Consider the following 16,461-nt stretch of genomic DNA (forward strand, 5'->3'; position numbering starts at 1 on the left):
TGTTAGTGAAGTATAGGAAACTAGAATTGGTGAAGAAAACTAGGTTATATTCTAAATATTTTTCTCCAGCAAACCATTTTTTTTTTTTTATTGTAAACAAATGGGATACATGTTGTTTCTCTGTTTGTACATGGCGTAAAGGCATACCATTTGTGTAATCATAAATCAGCAAACCATTTTTTGAAAGTACATATTCTGTGGTCACTTTTACCTTCAGCGCTGCTACACACACACATTCCCTCTGCCTGGAGTACTATTTCTTCCCATTTCCTTAAAAAGGTGTATTTCCAATGTCACCTCAGCTGTAAAGTTATATTTGCCCCACCACATCCATTTGTCTACACCTCTCATAGCTTTATGCTTAGAGGTGAGATCACCTACTTCCTTTTCTACTTCTCCTAGGATTTTGATAGTTTCATGACAAAAGTGGTATTGTTTATATTGTTGTATCTCCCGCATCTAATATAGAATCCTGCACATGACTCAGTTAAAATATTTTTAAACAAAGGTCTAGAAAGTTAACCTGAAATCTAGGGCTGAATGGCCCAGTAGTTTGTCCAAAATCCAGAGTGGCAGTTTTAAATGACTTTCTTATTGATCATTGTCAGGAGTGGAGTTTTTTATCTGTTTTACGTTAGTGTGGGTTTCCTTCAGAAAGTGAAGTTTAGGATAAGGACATTCATGTAGATAGTTAATTTAGGGAAATTCTTCCAGAGAATAGGAATGGAAGATTGGGAAGAGTGAAATGACATGAGAGAACCAGTACAGTTTTTCTCTGGACAACTGGCCTGAATCCTGCTGGAACCCTCTAAAGAACCACATGGAATGTGCTTCAGAATTGTCCAAATAAGGGAACAATTTATCCCACAGCCCCTATGGAAGGTGTTTTTCATGGGACTTTTACACTCTTGCCTCTCATGGTTTGCATATGTACAGGTGCCTCGTTCCTAGGAGTACCTACTCCAAGGTGTCAGAATTTCCACACCTAAAAATAGGAGGTACAAAAGTACAGCTGAGGCAGAGTCTTTCAGGATACACCTTTGAAATTAAGTAGCCGAAGTAAAAGGCAGAGAGGACATGAGGTGAGTAAAGTTGCTCAGTTCAATCTGTTTGCATCACTCACATCAGTTGGTATATTCCATCATATCCAACTTGTGTGGCCAGCCACACCACAACCAGAGACTCACTTTAGGGAAATGGTGGAATTAGCCAGTCTGGCTGCCATCTATGTTGAAGCTCTAACTCATGATCTTATAACTATCAAAGTTCAGTTAGGGAAGCTGAGCAACTCTGACATGTGGAATAAAAAATTAAAGCCTACACAGTTGGAAGAGAAACTGAGGAAGTGAAGATCTGAGAGAGAGTGGTAAAGGACCAGATGAGTTGTGAACATGAGAAGCCTGCAAAGTGGGACTGGGAAGAGGGACTCATGGAGAATGGCTATTGTGTAAATGGTGCTATATCCAAGCATCTAGTGGTGGGCATGAGACTGGACTTGGGTGGAAAATCTGGATGCAGAGAGGAAGCAAGGACTAGCCAATATCCACTAGCACTTCTGTGACACGTGTCACCTTACTGCAGTGGCTTTTAGAAAGTAATAGCTGCTATCTTCTGCCTTCCAAGTCTCACATATTTCTTTTTGGCCAATTCTGAGAGCCCTACAGGGATGGAGATTGTGAGAAATAGTTCAGGTTAAAACCAGATGGAATACTATAAATCAGACTGATCTCCCTCTTCCTTCACCAACCTAAATTTTTATCCCCCTTTACCAATACTTCACATCTGGGTAGTCTACCAGGTGGAGTAACCCAGACTTTTATCCCAAGGGTGTCTGAGCTCTTGTTTCTTTATCAGCATTTGCTACAGTTACCAAGTCTTTGTTATCAGGCAAAGAAGCACCAGAAGATGCCCTCAGTGTCCCTTGGGTTCTGAATGAACTCCTTCCTGCTACACTGTACTCAAGATGCACAGCCACAAGTTGACTTGCCAGTACACAGACAGGTCTTGGGATTCTTTGGGTCTCTATACTCCTTCCTTCCAGAACAGGAACTGTATTTTCCTACTGAGACTGCTATAAATCTCATCTAGATTGTTAGTTTGGTTGTAGAAGGAAGAGGCAGGAGCAGATCTTGAAGAAGAGAGGCATCATGTTTTCAGGGTCTCCAGACAAGGACATGCTGCTGTTCTCCAGCTAAGAGTCGGGGAAGCTTCTTTTCCTAGACCAGGAAATTGGGGCAAATATTGGGGTTTAACATTTCGGCTCATTGACCCAAACATCCCCATTCTGGGTTTCTGTGTCCAAATGTTCCTATCAGAACCCAGATTTTATCATGAAGACTTACTGACGCTTTCATTCAAATCTTGGTATCTCTGATATCCTGCAGATTAAATCTTGAGCCTGAGTTGTGGCAGTGTGCCATGCAGTGGCAGGAAATAGGGTTTCTTTAAATACTGACCTCAAGGTCTCCAGAGCTTGAAGAATGCCTAGGTTAAAGAGTTGGCTAAGGTGAGCCCATAGTTTTCTTTTTGCAGGGCTTCTAAAGCTAGAACTAACCAGTACCAGAGACGTAGGTGCACTAATGTTCCCATTCCATTTGAGTGCCACCATTTCCGTTGAGCTAATTCATCTTTCATTTACACCTCTTGTTAATCTGCTTTGGTGAAAAATCCTCCTGTTGTCCTGTTGCTGCCTGTAGGGGTTATCACTTCCCCCATTTAGGGATCTGGTTTTGGAATATCATTCAAGAATCTTGTTTTCTAGGGCCATTTCTTTTACTAGCAATCTTTGGGTATTTCCTTCCATTCCTAATGATCCCTGCTGCAAGCACAGCCCTACACCTGAGGCTTGAATGCAGATCATGTATTTTCTCAAGAAAGGGGGAAGCTGGGAAGACAGGAAAGCAGTGTGAGTGGGTCTCTAAGCTGGTCATCCCTGGGGGTCTGGGTTTAGACTCGTAGAATTATTCCCCTGGGAAACGTATAGAGGCTCATATATATCCACCCAGCTCCCAGAAGTTGCAATCTGAGGACTCGCAGTTTAAAATACTGAGGTACAAGTTGTCTTGTCTTCAGCCTGTATGACTTGACTCATATTTTCTGCCTTGGATCTTGAATTCTTCGATCTGTTTGTAATAGGTAAGTAGAATTGGTGTGGTGATAGTGGCATTTTAGAAAACATAAACCTTTCAGCAATATAGATTTGAATACCATAGTGAAGGAGAAAGTAGGGAAGCTTTTCAAGAATTGATGTTTGAGGTGCTGAGGATTTGAACAGAGATGGTATTAGTGCCAGTACATATAGACAAGTCTTAGAGATGGAATTAAAGAGGCTAATCAAAGAGCGTTTTGAAGGAAGAATCAGTGGAACACAGTGATTAGATATAATGGTCAAAGGAACCTGGGTAAGCACAGTAGAAATTTAAGATTTCTATCCTAGAGAAAGGGTAGTGTACAGACTTATTGTGTCTCCAGTGTTCCCCATCATCCTCAGAACAGTGATGGATTGCGTTAGCCTGCATATGAGGAACTAAGTCTTCGGATCCAGCACAGACTGGTAAGAATGAGTCAAGAGTTAGTAATGCAGCTGTCCAAATGCAAAGCTTCTCTTTTTCTTGCTTTCTGATGCCCGCAGTTCCTCCTTATAATTCCTTACCTCAGGTACCACAGTCCGTCACCAGGTTAGCAGTGAAGAATTTAACAACTTTTCTTCGCTTGTTTGTACTTTTAATCTTATTTCTAATCTGGTGCCATTAAAGAGTCACCATGCCTAAGGCTAAGTCTAAGACCAGCCTTGTCCAAACATAATATTCTTTGATGTTGGTTGGTGAATTGTCATCTCCCTCCATAATTCCTTTCCTTTCCCACCCTCCCTCTCTTCCATCCTTCTCTTCCCATCCAACCTCAGTATGAAACTCTGAATCCAGAAACTGCTTATATATTTCCTGATGGTCACAAGGCAAGGTAAGGTTTCCCACTGGCATTGGTTAAACAAGTAGGAGGGTGTACCTAGGAATAAACACAAGTGAGAGTGGAGAGCAGAGACAGCTCCTGACAGTGTGCCCAGAGAGCTGTCAGCGTTGAGGCTTATATTTAGTTACCAGAGGAACATAAAAAGGAGAAAAACAATTTTGATAATACAAACAGAAAATAATTCTGTTTAACATGCAGTATCTTTTGAAAGGGGGCATTTTTGCCAAAAATTAAAGAGTAGAAAATATTCTAGTGAGAGAATAGAAGAAAGGATTAAACAAGTAGGAGATGAATTTATAAAATGTGGTTATCATCCAAGCAAAAGAATTGCAGGAAGATGACTTCACACTGTAAGCTAAGCTAAAAACAGCATGGCTGCAAATCTACTACCTAAACAGAATGCATTGGTGCCTTTTATCCATTAGATTTCTTGGCTACACATGGAGTTTATTTTATTATAAGAAAAATTGTTAATAAAAGCTTTCAAGTTCATTCAGAAAGTTCTATAGATTTTTGAGTCAGTCATTGCTATGCAGCAAAACACCTGAGAACCTCAGTGGTATGTAACAAAAAAAATGTTTAATTTTCACAAATTTCCAGGACCCATGAGACAGCTATGCTTCAGTTTGCAGCAGCTGGGGCTACTCTGGTGGCCACTGTGGGTCAGCAAGGGTCCCTTGTTCTCACTGCTGCTCATTCTCCTCTTGGGACCAATAAGGTAGTAAACACAGTGTGCTCTTTACACGACAGAAGACAAGCCTGACTCCTGAAAGCAGAAGGGACTCTTACTAGAGCAGTTCCGTTCAAAGTATGTCTACGGTTAGATAAGTGCAGAGTATCCATACAGAAAATATTCTAGCAATTTGACATTGCCACAACATTCAAGTGGCATTTTTGCTGTATTTTATAAAGGTATTGATTCTTGTCAGATTGGAAGTTTATAGAGAAATGAAAACAAACCATTCCTGATCAGAGATAGTTTGAGAATTGCTAAGATAGAATATATGACGTTCTGCTCACTAGAAATGAATACCTATACTGACACATAAATGAGCATTCTTGTCTATGCACTGGGCTTAGATTTGTACAGTATCATTCTGTCACCAAGAATCTGACTATCTTTGGGCTGGAAATACAACTAAGTGGTGTAGTACTTGCGTAACATATTTGTGGACCTTTAAGGTTGATCCAAAATGTACCAAGAAATCAGCACCATGTGAAACTGTTGGCATCTTTTTTTAAAAAAATTTTTTGGTTGTTGATGGACCTTTATTTCATTTATACGTGTTGCTGACTTGCTTGCTAGCTTTCCCTTGCCTGCCTCCTTGTGCCTTGCTGCTAGATGCATATTTTCTGTCCAGTATTTTTGAGACTTTCATAAAAAGCATATTATCACTAATTTAGATCCTTTACCATATCATAAAATGTTAATTTTGACACTATAAGATAAATCTCTTTTAAAAATAGACTTTTTAAAGCCAGGTGGGGCTGCAGAACAGGCAAGGGCCAGGTCATCAAGAGATACTTAGTTTGGGTTTTACCTTGAAGTAATTCGCAAGTATTGAATGATTTGTTATAGAGGCATACATAATTTACATTTTAAAAGACCATTCTGGCAGCAGTATAGAGATTCAAAAGGATAATACTGGAGAATGAGAGTTTTTTTTTTTTTTTTTTTTTAAGGCTGTTTTAAGAGTATAGGGAGAAAATACGAAATTATGAAACAGTGATAGAAATTTGGTAGAGATTCTGTCAAGGGGATGGATTTAAAAGCATAACGAGTAGTGCTTGGTGATAGATTGAATATGGATTTGAGGAGAAGGAATCAGTAGTAGTACTCACATCGCTGGCTTTGACTGGGTAGAAGTGATGTCCTCTAAAATGGATTAAGAAAGGGAGTAGTTAGATTTCCAAGAGGAAATGAACTGACTTTTATACTTGAACTGTTTATGGAACATCCACCTGGAACTGTCCAGTGGAAGTCAGGAATGACGAGGCTTCAAGAGAGCACTGTGGGTTGGAACAGTAGCCTGGGAAGTCATAGGGGTGCAGTGGGAATGAGGGCTGTAGAGATGGACGACATCACCAGGAGAATGAGCAGGAAAAGGAGCTATGGGTCCATATCCTTCTGCCCCAAGGGGCTCAAGAGTGTCGAGGGTGCAGCTCATTTGGATCTCGTGACAGCCCTGAGCTGGAAGATATGATCCCAGTGTTAGAGGTCAGAAAATATCAAGCTCAAAGTTTTAAGTGATCTGCCCAAGGTGACTGCTTCTGTGTGTCAGAGCTGGGACTTTTTTCAAATCTAATCTGTCTGATTTCAAAGCCCGTTTTTCCCTACCACATCCTTCTTTGTAACCTCAGAAGTTTAAATATATGATCCACATTCTCTTTAATTCACTTTCTTCATCTCTGCCAATATCCTGGTTTAGTAGGATTCTGATAAATGCTTTCTTCCCACTCACCCACCTCCCAAGCACTGGGGGTTGAACCCAGGGTCTCATGCATGCTAGGCAAGCACTCTTTGCCACCGAGCTACATCCCTAACCCCACATCTTTCCTCTGATTCACCCTACTTTATTCCCAAGTGCATCTGTAAGATTGCCTTTCCCATCAGGTTGACTTACCTGCTGACTTCTATTCCAGCAATTACTGTAAACAACAGCCCAGCAGAACTTCTCCCCTGGCTGCTGGAAGAGGTCTGTCCTAGCTTGATATTCAGAACTTGATTTCAGAACTTTTTCGCATTTCCCACTTATCAGCGCATATTTGTGCCTTTTGGTTTCATTTTCATGTAGATCTTGTTGTGATCTCAGTGTTCCTTATAAGGGTACTATTTTATTGTTCAGATTAAATAAATGAATCTTTGTTCTGTTACATTTTCCAAAACATGATGCTGTCCTTGTGATGGAAGCAACTTGGATGTCCTCTGACCCTAGTTCTTATCCAGTGTTAAGTATCCATTGCACTCTGTACCTAATGTGATAGCCAGCCTCTGCTGCTGCTTTTCTAGATTAAAAAAAAAAAAATTTTTTTTTGAAGAGAGGAAAGGAGAGAAATTATAATTATAAATTTCTTGTTATTGAATCAGAGTCTCCTTTCTTTCAACATCTTTTCATTTCCCAGGACCTGCCCTTGGAACAGCCAATGTCAGTTATTTCTCTTCTACCTCATGAGGACTCATCATACATTTAAAGACAGCTCTTGTGTCTTTCCTCAGGTTTCTCTTGCATAAGCCAAATAATCTTGTTCATTTGAAGCTTTTCTCCTGTGACAGATCTCTAGCTCTCTACTTTTCTCTTACCCTCCTCTGAGAAATCCTGTGGTTTGATCAGTGCCCAGCCAAAACACAGGCCCCAGAACAACGTAGGAGAACAGGGGCTGCATGAGTCTCTGATGAAGTCTTGATGCTTGTACTTTAAAGGCCTAAAATTGCTTCAGCTTTATGGCAGCCATGTTACGTTTTGCATTCATGCAACTAAAATACCCAGATATTATTTTATGTAAGTGGTAGCTAAGCTAAGTTTGCCTCTCTCATCTACTGTTCATTTAATCTTCAATTTTAAGTGTAGAACTTTCTAGTTTTCCTAGTTACATTTCAACTTCATTTTGAGTAGTCTTTATAGCCAGTTATGTTTTTGCTTTGCACAGAGTTGTTAACTGTTTCCCAGTTTCTGGTCATCTGGAGATTTTGAGGCTTACTTTCATATCTTCATTCAAATTCTTGATAAACATGGCGAGGACAGAGACTCCCACTGTACCCTCCTAGCTAACTGGTGCTACTTCTGAAAGGTTTTGTTAACCACTGTTGTATCATCACCTCACATCTGCAAGGATCTCACTCGTGTTTTCCCACAGCTTTATTTGGCACCTGCCATGTGCAGGAAGGTGCCACAGACACACTGAAGACAGCAGTCCCTGTCTTGTGGTGCTAACAAACAAGCAGCATCATGAAATATTTTGTTGAATGCTTTGTGGAGACCACATTATACAATTAACTATATTTTTCCTAATTTGGTACCATAGCAAAAAAGGGAAGGGGGAGGCATTACTTTTGTAGATTCCTTATTGACTGCCACTGATCTTGTTTTATAGTCTTAGAGATAGCTTTGAACTTTGACAGTCTGGAGTTCGTTGATGCCCTTTCTTTGGGCTTTATCTTGTAAAACTCTGAGCTTATTGAAGAACAGTCTGTGTAGCCATATTTTTGTCATCGTTGGTGGTGATGTTTAAATGGTTGTGTTTTGTTTTGATTTTGGAGACTGAATCTCTCCAAGTTGCTTACAGCTTCCACTAAGTTGCTGAGGCTGGCTTTGAACTTGGAATCCTTCTGCCTCAGCCTCCTGAGCTGCTGGGATTACAGTGTGCACCACTGCACCCGGCTTTTTTTCTCACTTTTTTGGACACATTAATCAGGATTGCATTTTATTTTATTGTAAACTTAGTGAATAAAGAATTTCTGCCCAACTTCGGCCATTGTCCCTTCCACAATGTCATTCAGATTTTACTAATATTTATCTTTATATTATCTTTTTCTAAGGAAAATAACTATCTTTCAGATTTTCATTTCTTCATTGAGCTTTTAAAATGCCTTAAGTTACTTTCTCCATGATCCTAGTCCTTTTTACTTAAGCCACTTATTTCTTTTTAAGTTTGAAAGAATTAAGCTAGATGAGTGTAAAACTTTTGATATTTTGTCGGTTTTCAGAGATATTAAACTATCAGCAATGCAAGGTGTTATGTTTTTTATTAGGACAGAACAAAGAACAAATGTTCCTTATCTTCTCATCAGGCGTAGTGGCTGCTCTGTCCATCTAGTGTCACCCATATCTTTCCTCTGGCCAGTTTCCACAGCTGTATCATTTCTGCCTACTCTTCTTTCCCCTTTGGTCCAGTATTTCCCACAATACTGTCTTATTCAAATTTATTGGATTTGCACATAGGTATTTATTTTCTTGAACAACTGGGAGGATTCTCTACCTTTTTCTACAGCTCTCTCTCTCTCTCTCTCTCTCTCTCTCTCTCTCTCTCTCTCTCTCTCTCTCTCTCTCTCTCTCTCTTTCTCTCTCTCTCTCTCTCTGTAGGGCAGCATATTTCCTAAAGATGTCATAATCTGTTGCTATCCCATCCCACCAAGTCTTGGTGAATTCCATGAGATTTTAATCTCCTTGAGTTCTTTTTTACTATTGCTACTTTTTAAGCCTAACACATTAATGTTCAATAAGTAATATTTCTGATTAATCTCAAGAAGTGTTTGCCTTCTCTTTTAGGCTGTGAGGATATCATTGCTGAGAGCATCTCATTAGATACCTTAATTGCCATCCTCAAGTGGAGCTCTCATCCATATGGCTCTAAGTGGGTGCACCGACAAGCTTTGCATTTCCTCTGTGAGGAATTATCCCAGGTCATGACTTCGGATGTTTTTTATGAACTCAGCAAAGACCATCTGCTTACTGCTATCCAGTCTGACTATCTACAGGTAATCATTAACACCCCTCTCAACTTCATTGTCATTCATATGTGCACCAAGAAATCCATCTGGGGGGCTGGGGCTGGGGTTCAGTGGTAGCACGCTTGCCTAGGATGTGTGAGGCACTGGGTTCAATTCTCAGCACCACATAAAATTAAACAAAATAAAGGCATTGTGTCCATCTACAACTAAAAATATTTTAAAAATAAAGAAATCCATCTATGTTCTACTATTCTGTCTAAGGTAGGGCAGTGGGAGAGAGAAACAAGTTGTGATCAGACCACCCAGGAATGTCCTCTTCATATTTGTACAACAGAAGCCTTCTTGCTCACTGGCCCTTTGTGCACACTGCTCCTGTGATTTGACATTGTGAACAAAACCAGGACCTAATGAACTACAGTCAAAGAGGCTGAGGCGGTGGACAAAGTCAGATATTCCAATAGCAGTTTTTTTGGCTTCCACTAAAGTGGATTTGCTGTAGTGATTTCTTATTTTCTACAGTCTCAGATATTTAGATTGTAGCCAGTAGTTTAAACAGAACAAAATATAAATACTCACTTTCTGATCTGCTCAACTGATTATAAAACTCAGTACATGTGTCCTGCCAACGTATACTAATATTTTCAACTATTCATTTTTAGCCAAAAGTAATTTTTAGTAAATTCTTATGTCTTTGACTATATGTTAATCTCATTTGGTGATTTAAAGGCATAGTAGATTTTAAGTATTGCAGAAACTACTCTCAGGTAAAGTATTTCCAACTAAATTTGTTGGTTTGTTTTTTTGTTGCTTTCCATTCATTATGTGAATTTCATACTAAAAATTAAACAATGATTTTAATGCTATGAACAGTCAAACACATTGAACCAAATCTTGTGTCTTTGTACTAGAAGAATTATAAGTACTACCCTGTCAATCAGAAAATGCAGTGAAGAATTTAATAATCTACTCAGCATCAGTTTTTTCCTTCAATATTGGTTTGATTGTAATACAGACGTTGCCACATTTGTGGAAGACTTGTTCACCAGCCTTCTCTCACTGTTGATCAATACTGGTTGCTTTATGTTTATGGGAGTTAGGGTTTGTCCGTTCCCTCAAATTATTCTTCAGGAACTTTGCATTCTGTTGTAGCCAGTAAACTTGGGGAGCACTCTAGATTTGCTCTGTGATTTTAAATAAGGTACAAAGAAATGAGGGGTACATTGCCACTTCCCAGGTTGTGCTTCAGGATTCTCTTACCAACCAGTAAAATAGTCTGTGGAGATGGTTGTTTCTGTTGTCACATGTATTTTTCCCATCCCTGCAGGAGGTAGTATATACTCTATCATTGTATTTTCACTTTCATGTGCTTCCATCTTGTTTCAAAAAATAATTTAAGGTAATTGTATAGAAACCATACGGTAAGATAAAATAAATAGGAAAAAAACAGGACAAGGTGAAAAAAGATAGAAATAAAAATAAAAATGTTGCTGGAGCCAACAGTTATTACTGGATAAATATATATAATGAAGTTTTGCATGTTAGTGGAAAACCAATTTAACTCTAAAATTTCAAAGAGCTGATAGAAAGAGGGAAACAGTGGTAAGTTGCATTCTACATTTACATCATAAATTAGGAAAAGTCATTAGTGAAACTGACCATTTATCTAATTTCATTAAAATAAATAAACCATTTTTTACTGCAGGCAAGTGAACAAGATATCCTTAAATATCTGATTAAATGGGGAGAGCATCAGTTGATGAAAAGAATAGCAGACAGAGGTAAGTTCAGAAAATTAGTTTGTTCTGTATTTCGGTGGTGTCTGCTGTGATATTTCCTTTTTCATCACATATTTTAGTAATTTGAGTTTTCTCTCTCCTCTTTGTTAGTGTGGTTAAGGATTTGTCTCTTTTGTTTACTTTTTCAAAGAACCAACTTTTTGTTTTGTCAATTTTTTGAATTGTTTCTTTTGTTTCAATTTCATTGATTTCAGCTCTGATTTTAATTATTTTCTGTCTTCTGCTTTTGGTGGTGTTCTGTTCTTTTTCTAGGGCTTTGAGCTGTAATGTTAGGTCATTTAGTTGTTGACTTTTCTTTTCTTGAATGCACTCCATGCAGTGAATTTTCCTCTTAGTACTGCTTTCATAGTGTCCCAGAGATTTTGATATATTGTATCATCATTCTCATTGACCTCTAAGAATTTTTTATCTCCGCCCTGATGTTTTCTGTTATCCATGCTTCATTCAATAGCCTATTATTTAGTCTCCAGGTGTTGGAGTAATTTCTGTTTTTTATTTTGTCATTGATTTCTAATTTCAATCCATTACGATCTGATAGAACACAAGGTAGTATCTCTATTTTTTTTTGCATTTCCTAAGGGCTGCTTTGTGGCATGATACATGGTCTATTTTGGAGAAGGTTCTGTGCGCTGCTGAGAAGAAAGTGTATTCACTCGTTGAAGGATGGAGTATTCTATGTATGTCTGTTAAGTCTAAGTTATTGATTGTGTTATTGAGTTCTACAGTTTCTTTGTTTAGTTTTTGTTTGGAAGAGCTATCCAGTGGTGACAGCGCTGTGTTAAAGTCACCCAGAATTATTGTGTTGTGGTCTATTTGAGTCCTGGAATTGAGAAGAATTTGTTTGATGTACAGGGATGCACTGTTGTTTGGGGCATAAATATTTAATCATTATGTCTTCCTGATTTATACTTCCCTTAAGCAATATAAAATGTCCTTCTTTATCCCTTCTGACTAACTATGGCTTGGAGTCCACTTTATCTGAAATAAGGATGGAAACCCCCACTTTTTTGCTGAGTCTCTGAGCATGGTAGGTTTTTTTCCCATCCTTTAGTCTGTGAATGTCCTTATCTATGAGATGAGTCTCTTGAAGGCAGCATATTATCGGGTCTTTCTTTGCAATCCAATCTGCCAGTCTGTGTCTTTTGATTGATGACTTTAGGCCATTAACATTCAGGGTTATTATTGAGATATGATTTGTATTCCCAGTCATTTGGGCTTATTTTTGGTTTTTAACTTGGCTTGGTTTCTCCTTTGAATGGATTTTTCTTTAAGGTAGTTCCTCCCTCTGCTGACCTACATTGTTGTTTTTCATTTCCTCCTCATGGAATATTTTGTTGAGAATGTTCTGTAGTGCAGGCTTTCTATTTGTAAATTCTTTTAACTTTTGTTTATCATGGAAGGAGTTTATTTCATCTTCAAATCTGAAGGTTAGTTTTGCTGGGTGTAGGAATCTTGGTTGGCAACCATGTTCTTTCAGAGCTTGAAATATCGTTGTTCTAAGCCCTTCTAGCTTTTAGAGTCTGGGCTGAGAAATCTGCTGATATCCGTATTGGTTTCCCCTTATATGTAATCTGCTGCTTTTCTCTCGCAGCCTTCAAAATTCTATCTTTATTTTGAATGTTAGGCATTTTCATTATAATGTGACTTGGTGTGGATCTGCTGTGATTTTTGTGCATTTGGTGTTCTGTAAGCCTCTTGTATTTGATTTTCCAGTTCATTCTTCAGGTTTGGGAGTTTTCTGATATTATTTCATTGAATAGGTTGTTCATTCCTTTGCTTTGTATCTCTGTGCCTTCCTCAATTCTTGTAATTCTTAAATTTGGACTTTTCATGATGTCGCATAGTTCTTGGAAGTTCTGTTCATGATTTCTTACCATCTTCTGTGTTTGGGCAACTTTATTTTCAAGCTTAAATATTTTGTCTTCATTGTCTGAGGCTCTGTCTTCCAAGTTATCTAGTCTGTTGGTGATGCTTTCCATTGACTTTTTTATTTGGTTTATTTTTTCCTTCATTTCAAGGATTTCTGGGTTTTTTTGTTTTGGGGTTTTTTTTTTTTTTTTTTTTTTTTTTTAAGAATCTCTATCTCTTTGTTGAAATGATCTTTTGCTTTCTGCAGTTGCTCTTTCAACTGCTTATTGGAGTGATCATTCATTGCCTGCATTTGCTCTTTTATCTCATTCTTTGCTTCATGAATCCTTTTAATTATGTGTAATCTGAGCTCCTTTTCTGACATTTCTTCTACCATGCTGTCACTGGATTCTATTAATATAGAATCTAGGTTTGTTTGGATCATCTTCTTCCCTTGTTTTTTTCATGTTGTTCATGTATCTTCTCCTCTAGCAGTGTAGATCTTGGGTTTTGCAGTTTCCCCCCTGTAGGCTTATACTGACCCTATAGGTTTCCAAAACCTATATGCAACCCTAAACCAAATAGCCTCTATAAATATGTTAACAATATTGTCATAATAAACAGAATGAGTTCAATTATTATCTACAGTATAACAAATAGATTTGCAGTAAGGTCTGCAGTTTTCAATGGAGGACAAGGAGGTTGGGGAGGAGTGTAGGATGTAGCTGTTAATGGGATAAGAAAAGAGTATATAGAAGTTCTAGATCATAGAAAGAATGAAAGTAATCAAAAGAAGTTGGTTGTTAGCATGAGAAAAGGGAGGAAGAGACTGAGAAAACAGGTAAACAAAAGGAAAATAGAGCAAGAAGAGTAAAAAAATAAAAACTTAAAAATTTTCAAAAAGGAGAAAAAGTACATAACATAATGAGAAGCTACTTTAAAAATCTATACTCCAACAAAATAGAAAATACCAAAGACATCAGCAAATTTCTAGAGACATATGATCCTCCCAAACTGAACCAGGAGGACATACACAATTTAAACAGATCAGTATCAAGCAATGAAATAAAAGAAGCCATCAAAAGCCTACCAGCCAAGAAAAGCCCAGGGCCAGACAGATTCTCAGCCAAGTTCTATAAGACCTTCAAAGAAGAACTCATTCCAATACTTCTCATAGTATTCCATGAAATAGAAAAAGAGGGAACCCTACCAAACTGATTCTATGAAGCTAATATCACCCTCATACCCAAATCAGACAAAGACACATCAAGGAAAGAAAATTTTAGACCAATATCTCTGATGAACATAGACACAAAAATCCTTAACAAAATCCTGGCAAACCACATCCAAAAACATATTAAGAAGATAGTGCATCACAATCAAGTGGGATTCTTCCCGGGAATGCAAGGTTGGTTCAACATCTGGAAATCATTAAATGTATTTCATCACATCAGTAGACTTCAGGTTAAGAATCATGTGGTTATTACAATTGATGCAGAAAAAGTGTTCAACAAAATACAACACCCCTTCATGCTCAAACACTAGAAAAAATAGGGATAGTAGGAACATACCTCAACATTGTAAAGGCTCTTTATGCTAAGCCAACAGCAAGCATCATTCTTTTTTTTTTTTTTTTTTTTTTTTTTGTGGTGCTGGGGATTGAACCCAGGGTCTTGTGCTTGCAAGGCAAGCCCTCTACCAACTGAGCTATCTCCCCAGCCCCCGCAAGCATCATTCTTAATGTAGAAAAACTGAAAGCATTCCCTTTAAAAACTGGTAGAAGACAGGGATGCCATCTTTCACCACTTCTATTCAACATCATCCTTAAAATACTAACCAGAACAATTAGACAGACTAAAGAAATTAAAGAAATACGAATAGGAAAAGAGGAACTCAAGCTGTTATTATTTGCTGATGACATGATTCTCTATTTAGGAGATCCAAAAACTCCACCAGAAAACTTATAGACCCCATAAATGAATTCAGCAAAATGGCAGGATATAAAATCAATGCATAAATCTAAAGCATTTTTCTGCACAAGTGATGAACATCTGAAAGGAAAATGAGGAAAACAACTCTGTTCACAATAGCCTCAAAAAAATAAAATACTTGGGAGTTAATCTAACCAAAGTGGTGAAAGATCTCTACAATGAAAACTACAGAACATTAAAGAAAGAAATTGAAGAAAACCTTAGAAGATGGAAAGATCTCACATGTTCTTGGATAGGCACAATTAATGTTATCAACATGGTCATACTGCCAAAGGTGCTATACAGATTTAATGCAATTCCAATTAAAATCCCTATGATGTTTCTCATAGAAACACAAAAAGCAATCATGAAATTCATCTGGAAGAACAAGAAACCCATAATAGCCAAAGCAATCCTGCACAGGAAGAGTGATGCAGGAGGTATCACAATACCAGACCTTAAACTCTACTATAGAGCAATTGTAACAAAAATGGCATGGTATTGGCACCAAAATAGACAGGAAGACCAATGATACAGAATAGAAGACACGGAGACATACCTACATAAGTACAGTTATCTCATACTAGACAAAGGTGCCAAAAACTTACAATGAAGAAAAGATAGGCTCTTTAACAAATGGTGCTAACAAAACTGGAAATCCTTATGCAGTAAAATGAAATTAAACCCCTGTCTCTCACCCTGTACAAAACTCAACTCAAAATGGATCAAGGATCTCGGAATTAGGCCCGAGACCCTTCACCAAATAGAAGAAAAAGTAGGCCCGAATCTCCATCATGTTGGCTTAGGACCAGACTTCCTTAACAAGACCCCCATAGCGCAAGAAATAAAAGCAAGAATCAATAAGTGGGATAGAGTCAAACTAAAAAGTTTTTTGTCAGCACAGGAACCAATCAATAGTATGAAACAGAGTGGTAGAAAATCTTTTCTACAAACACTTCAGACAAAGCACTCATCTCCAAAGTTTATAAAGAACTTAAAAAACTTTATACCCCAAATACAAAGAACCCAATCAATAAATGGGCTAAGGAAATGGGCAGACATTTCACAGAAGATGATATACAGGTGATCAACAAATATATGAAAAAGTGCTCATCATCCCTAGTAATTAGAGAAATGCAAATTAAAACCACCCTAAGATTTCATCTAACTCCAATTAGAATGGCTATTATCAAGAACACAAGCAATAATAAGTGTTGGCATGGATGTAGGGGAAAAGGCACACTCATGCATTGCTGGTGGAGTTGCAAATTGGTGCAGCCACTCTGGAAAGCAGTATGTATGGAGATTCCTCAGAAAACTTGGAATGGACCCACCATTTGACCCAGCTATCCCATTCCTTGGTTTATACGCAGAGGACTTAAAATCAGCATACTATGGTGATGCAGCCACATCAATATTCATAGCAGCT

At 38.0% G+C, this 16,461-nt stretch overlaps 1 protein-coding gene across 1 annotated transcript in view; it reads left to right on the forward strand.

The window, feature by feature from the left end:
* The window catches only part of BTBD7 (BTB domain containing 7), a 103,388-nt gene that overhangs the window by 64,938 nt on the left and 21,989 nt on the right, over positions 1 to 16,461 (forward strand). Inside the window, exons 4-5 of the mRNA XM_079127620.1 lie at positions 9,237 to 9,445; positions 11,121 to 11,196. Of these exons, the coding sequence (XP_078983746.1) occupies positions 9,237 to 9,445; positions 11,121 to 11,196 (285 nt within the window). The remainder of the gene's footprint in view (positions 1 to 9,236; positions 9,446 to 11,120; positions 11,197 to 16,461) is intronic.

This window comes from Sciurus vulgaris (genome assembly GCF_902686455.1).
Source record: "Sciurus vulgaris genome assembly, chromosome: 2".
Taxonomy (NCBI): domain Eukaryota; kingdom Metazoa; phylum Chordata; class Mammalia; order Rodentia; family Sciuridae; genus Sciurus; species Sciurus vulgaris.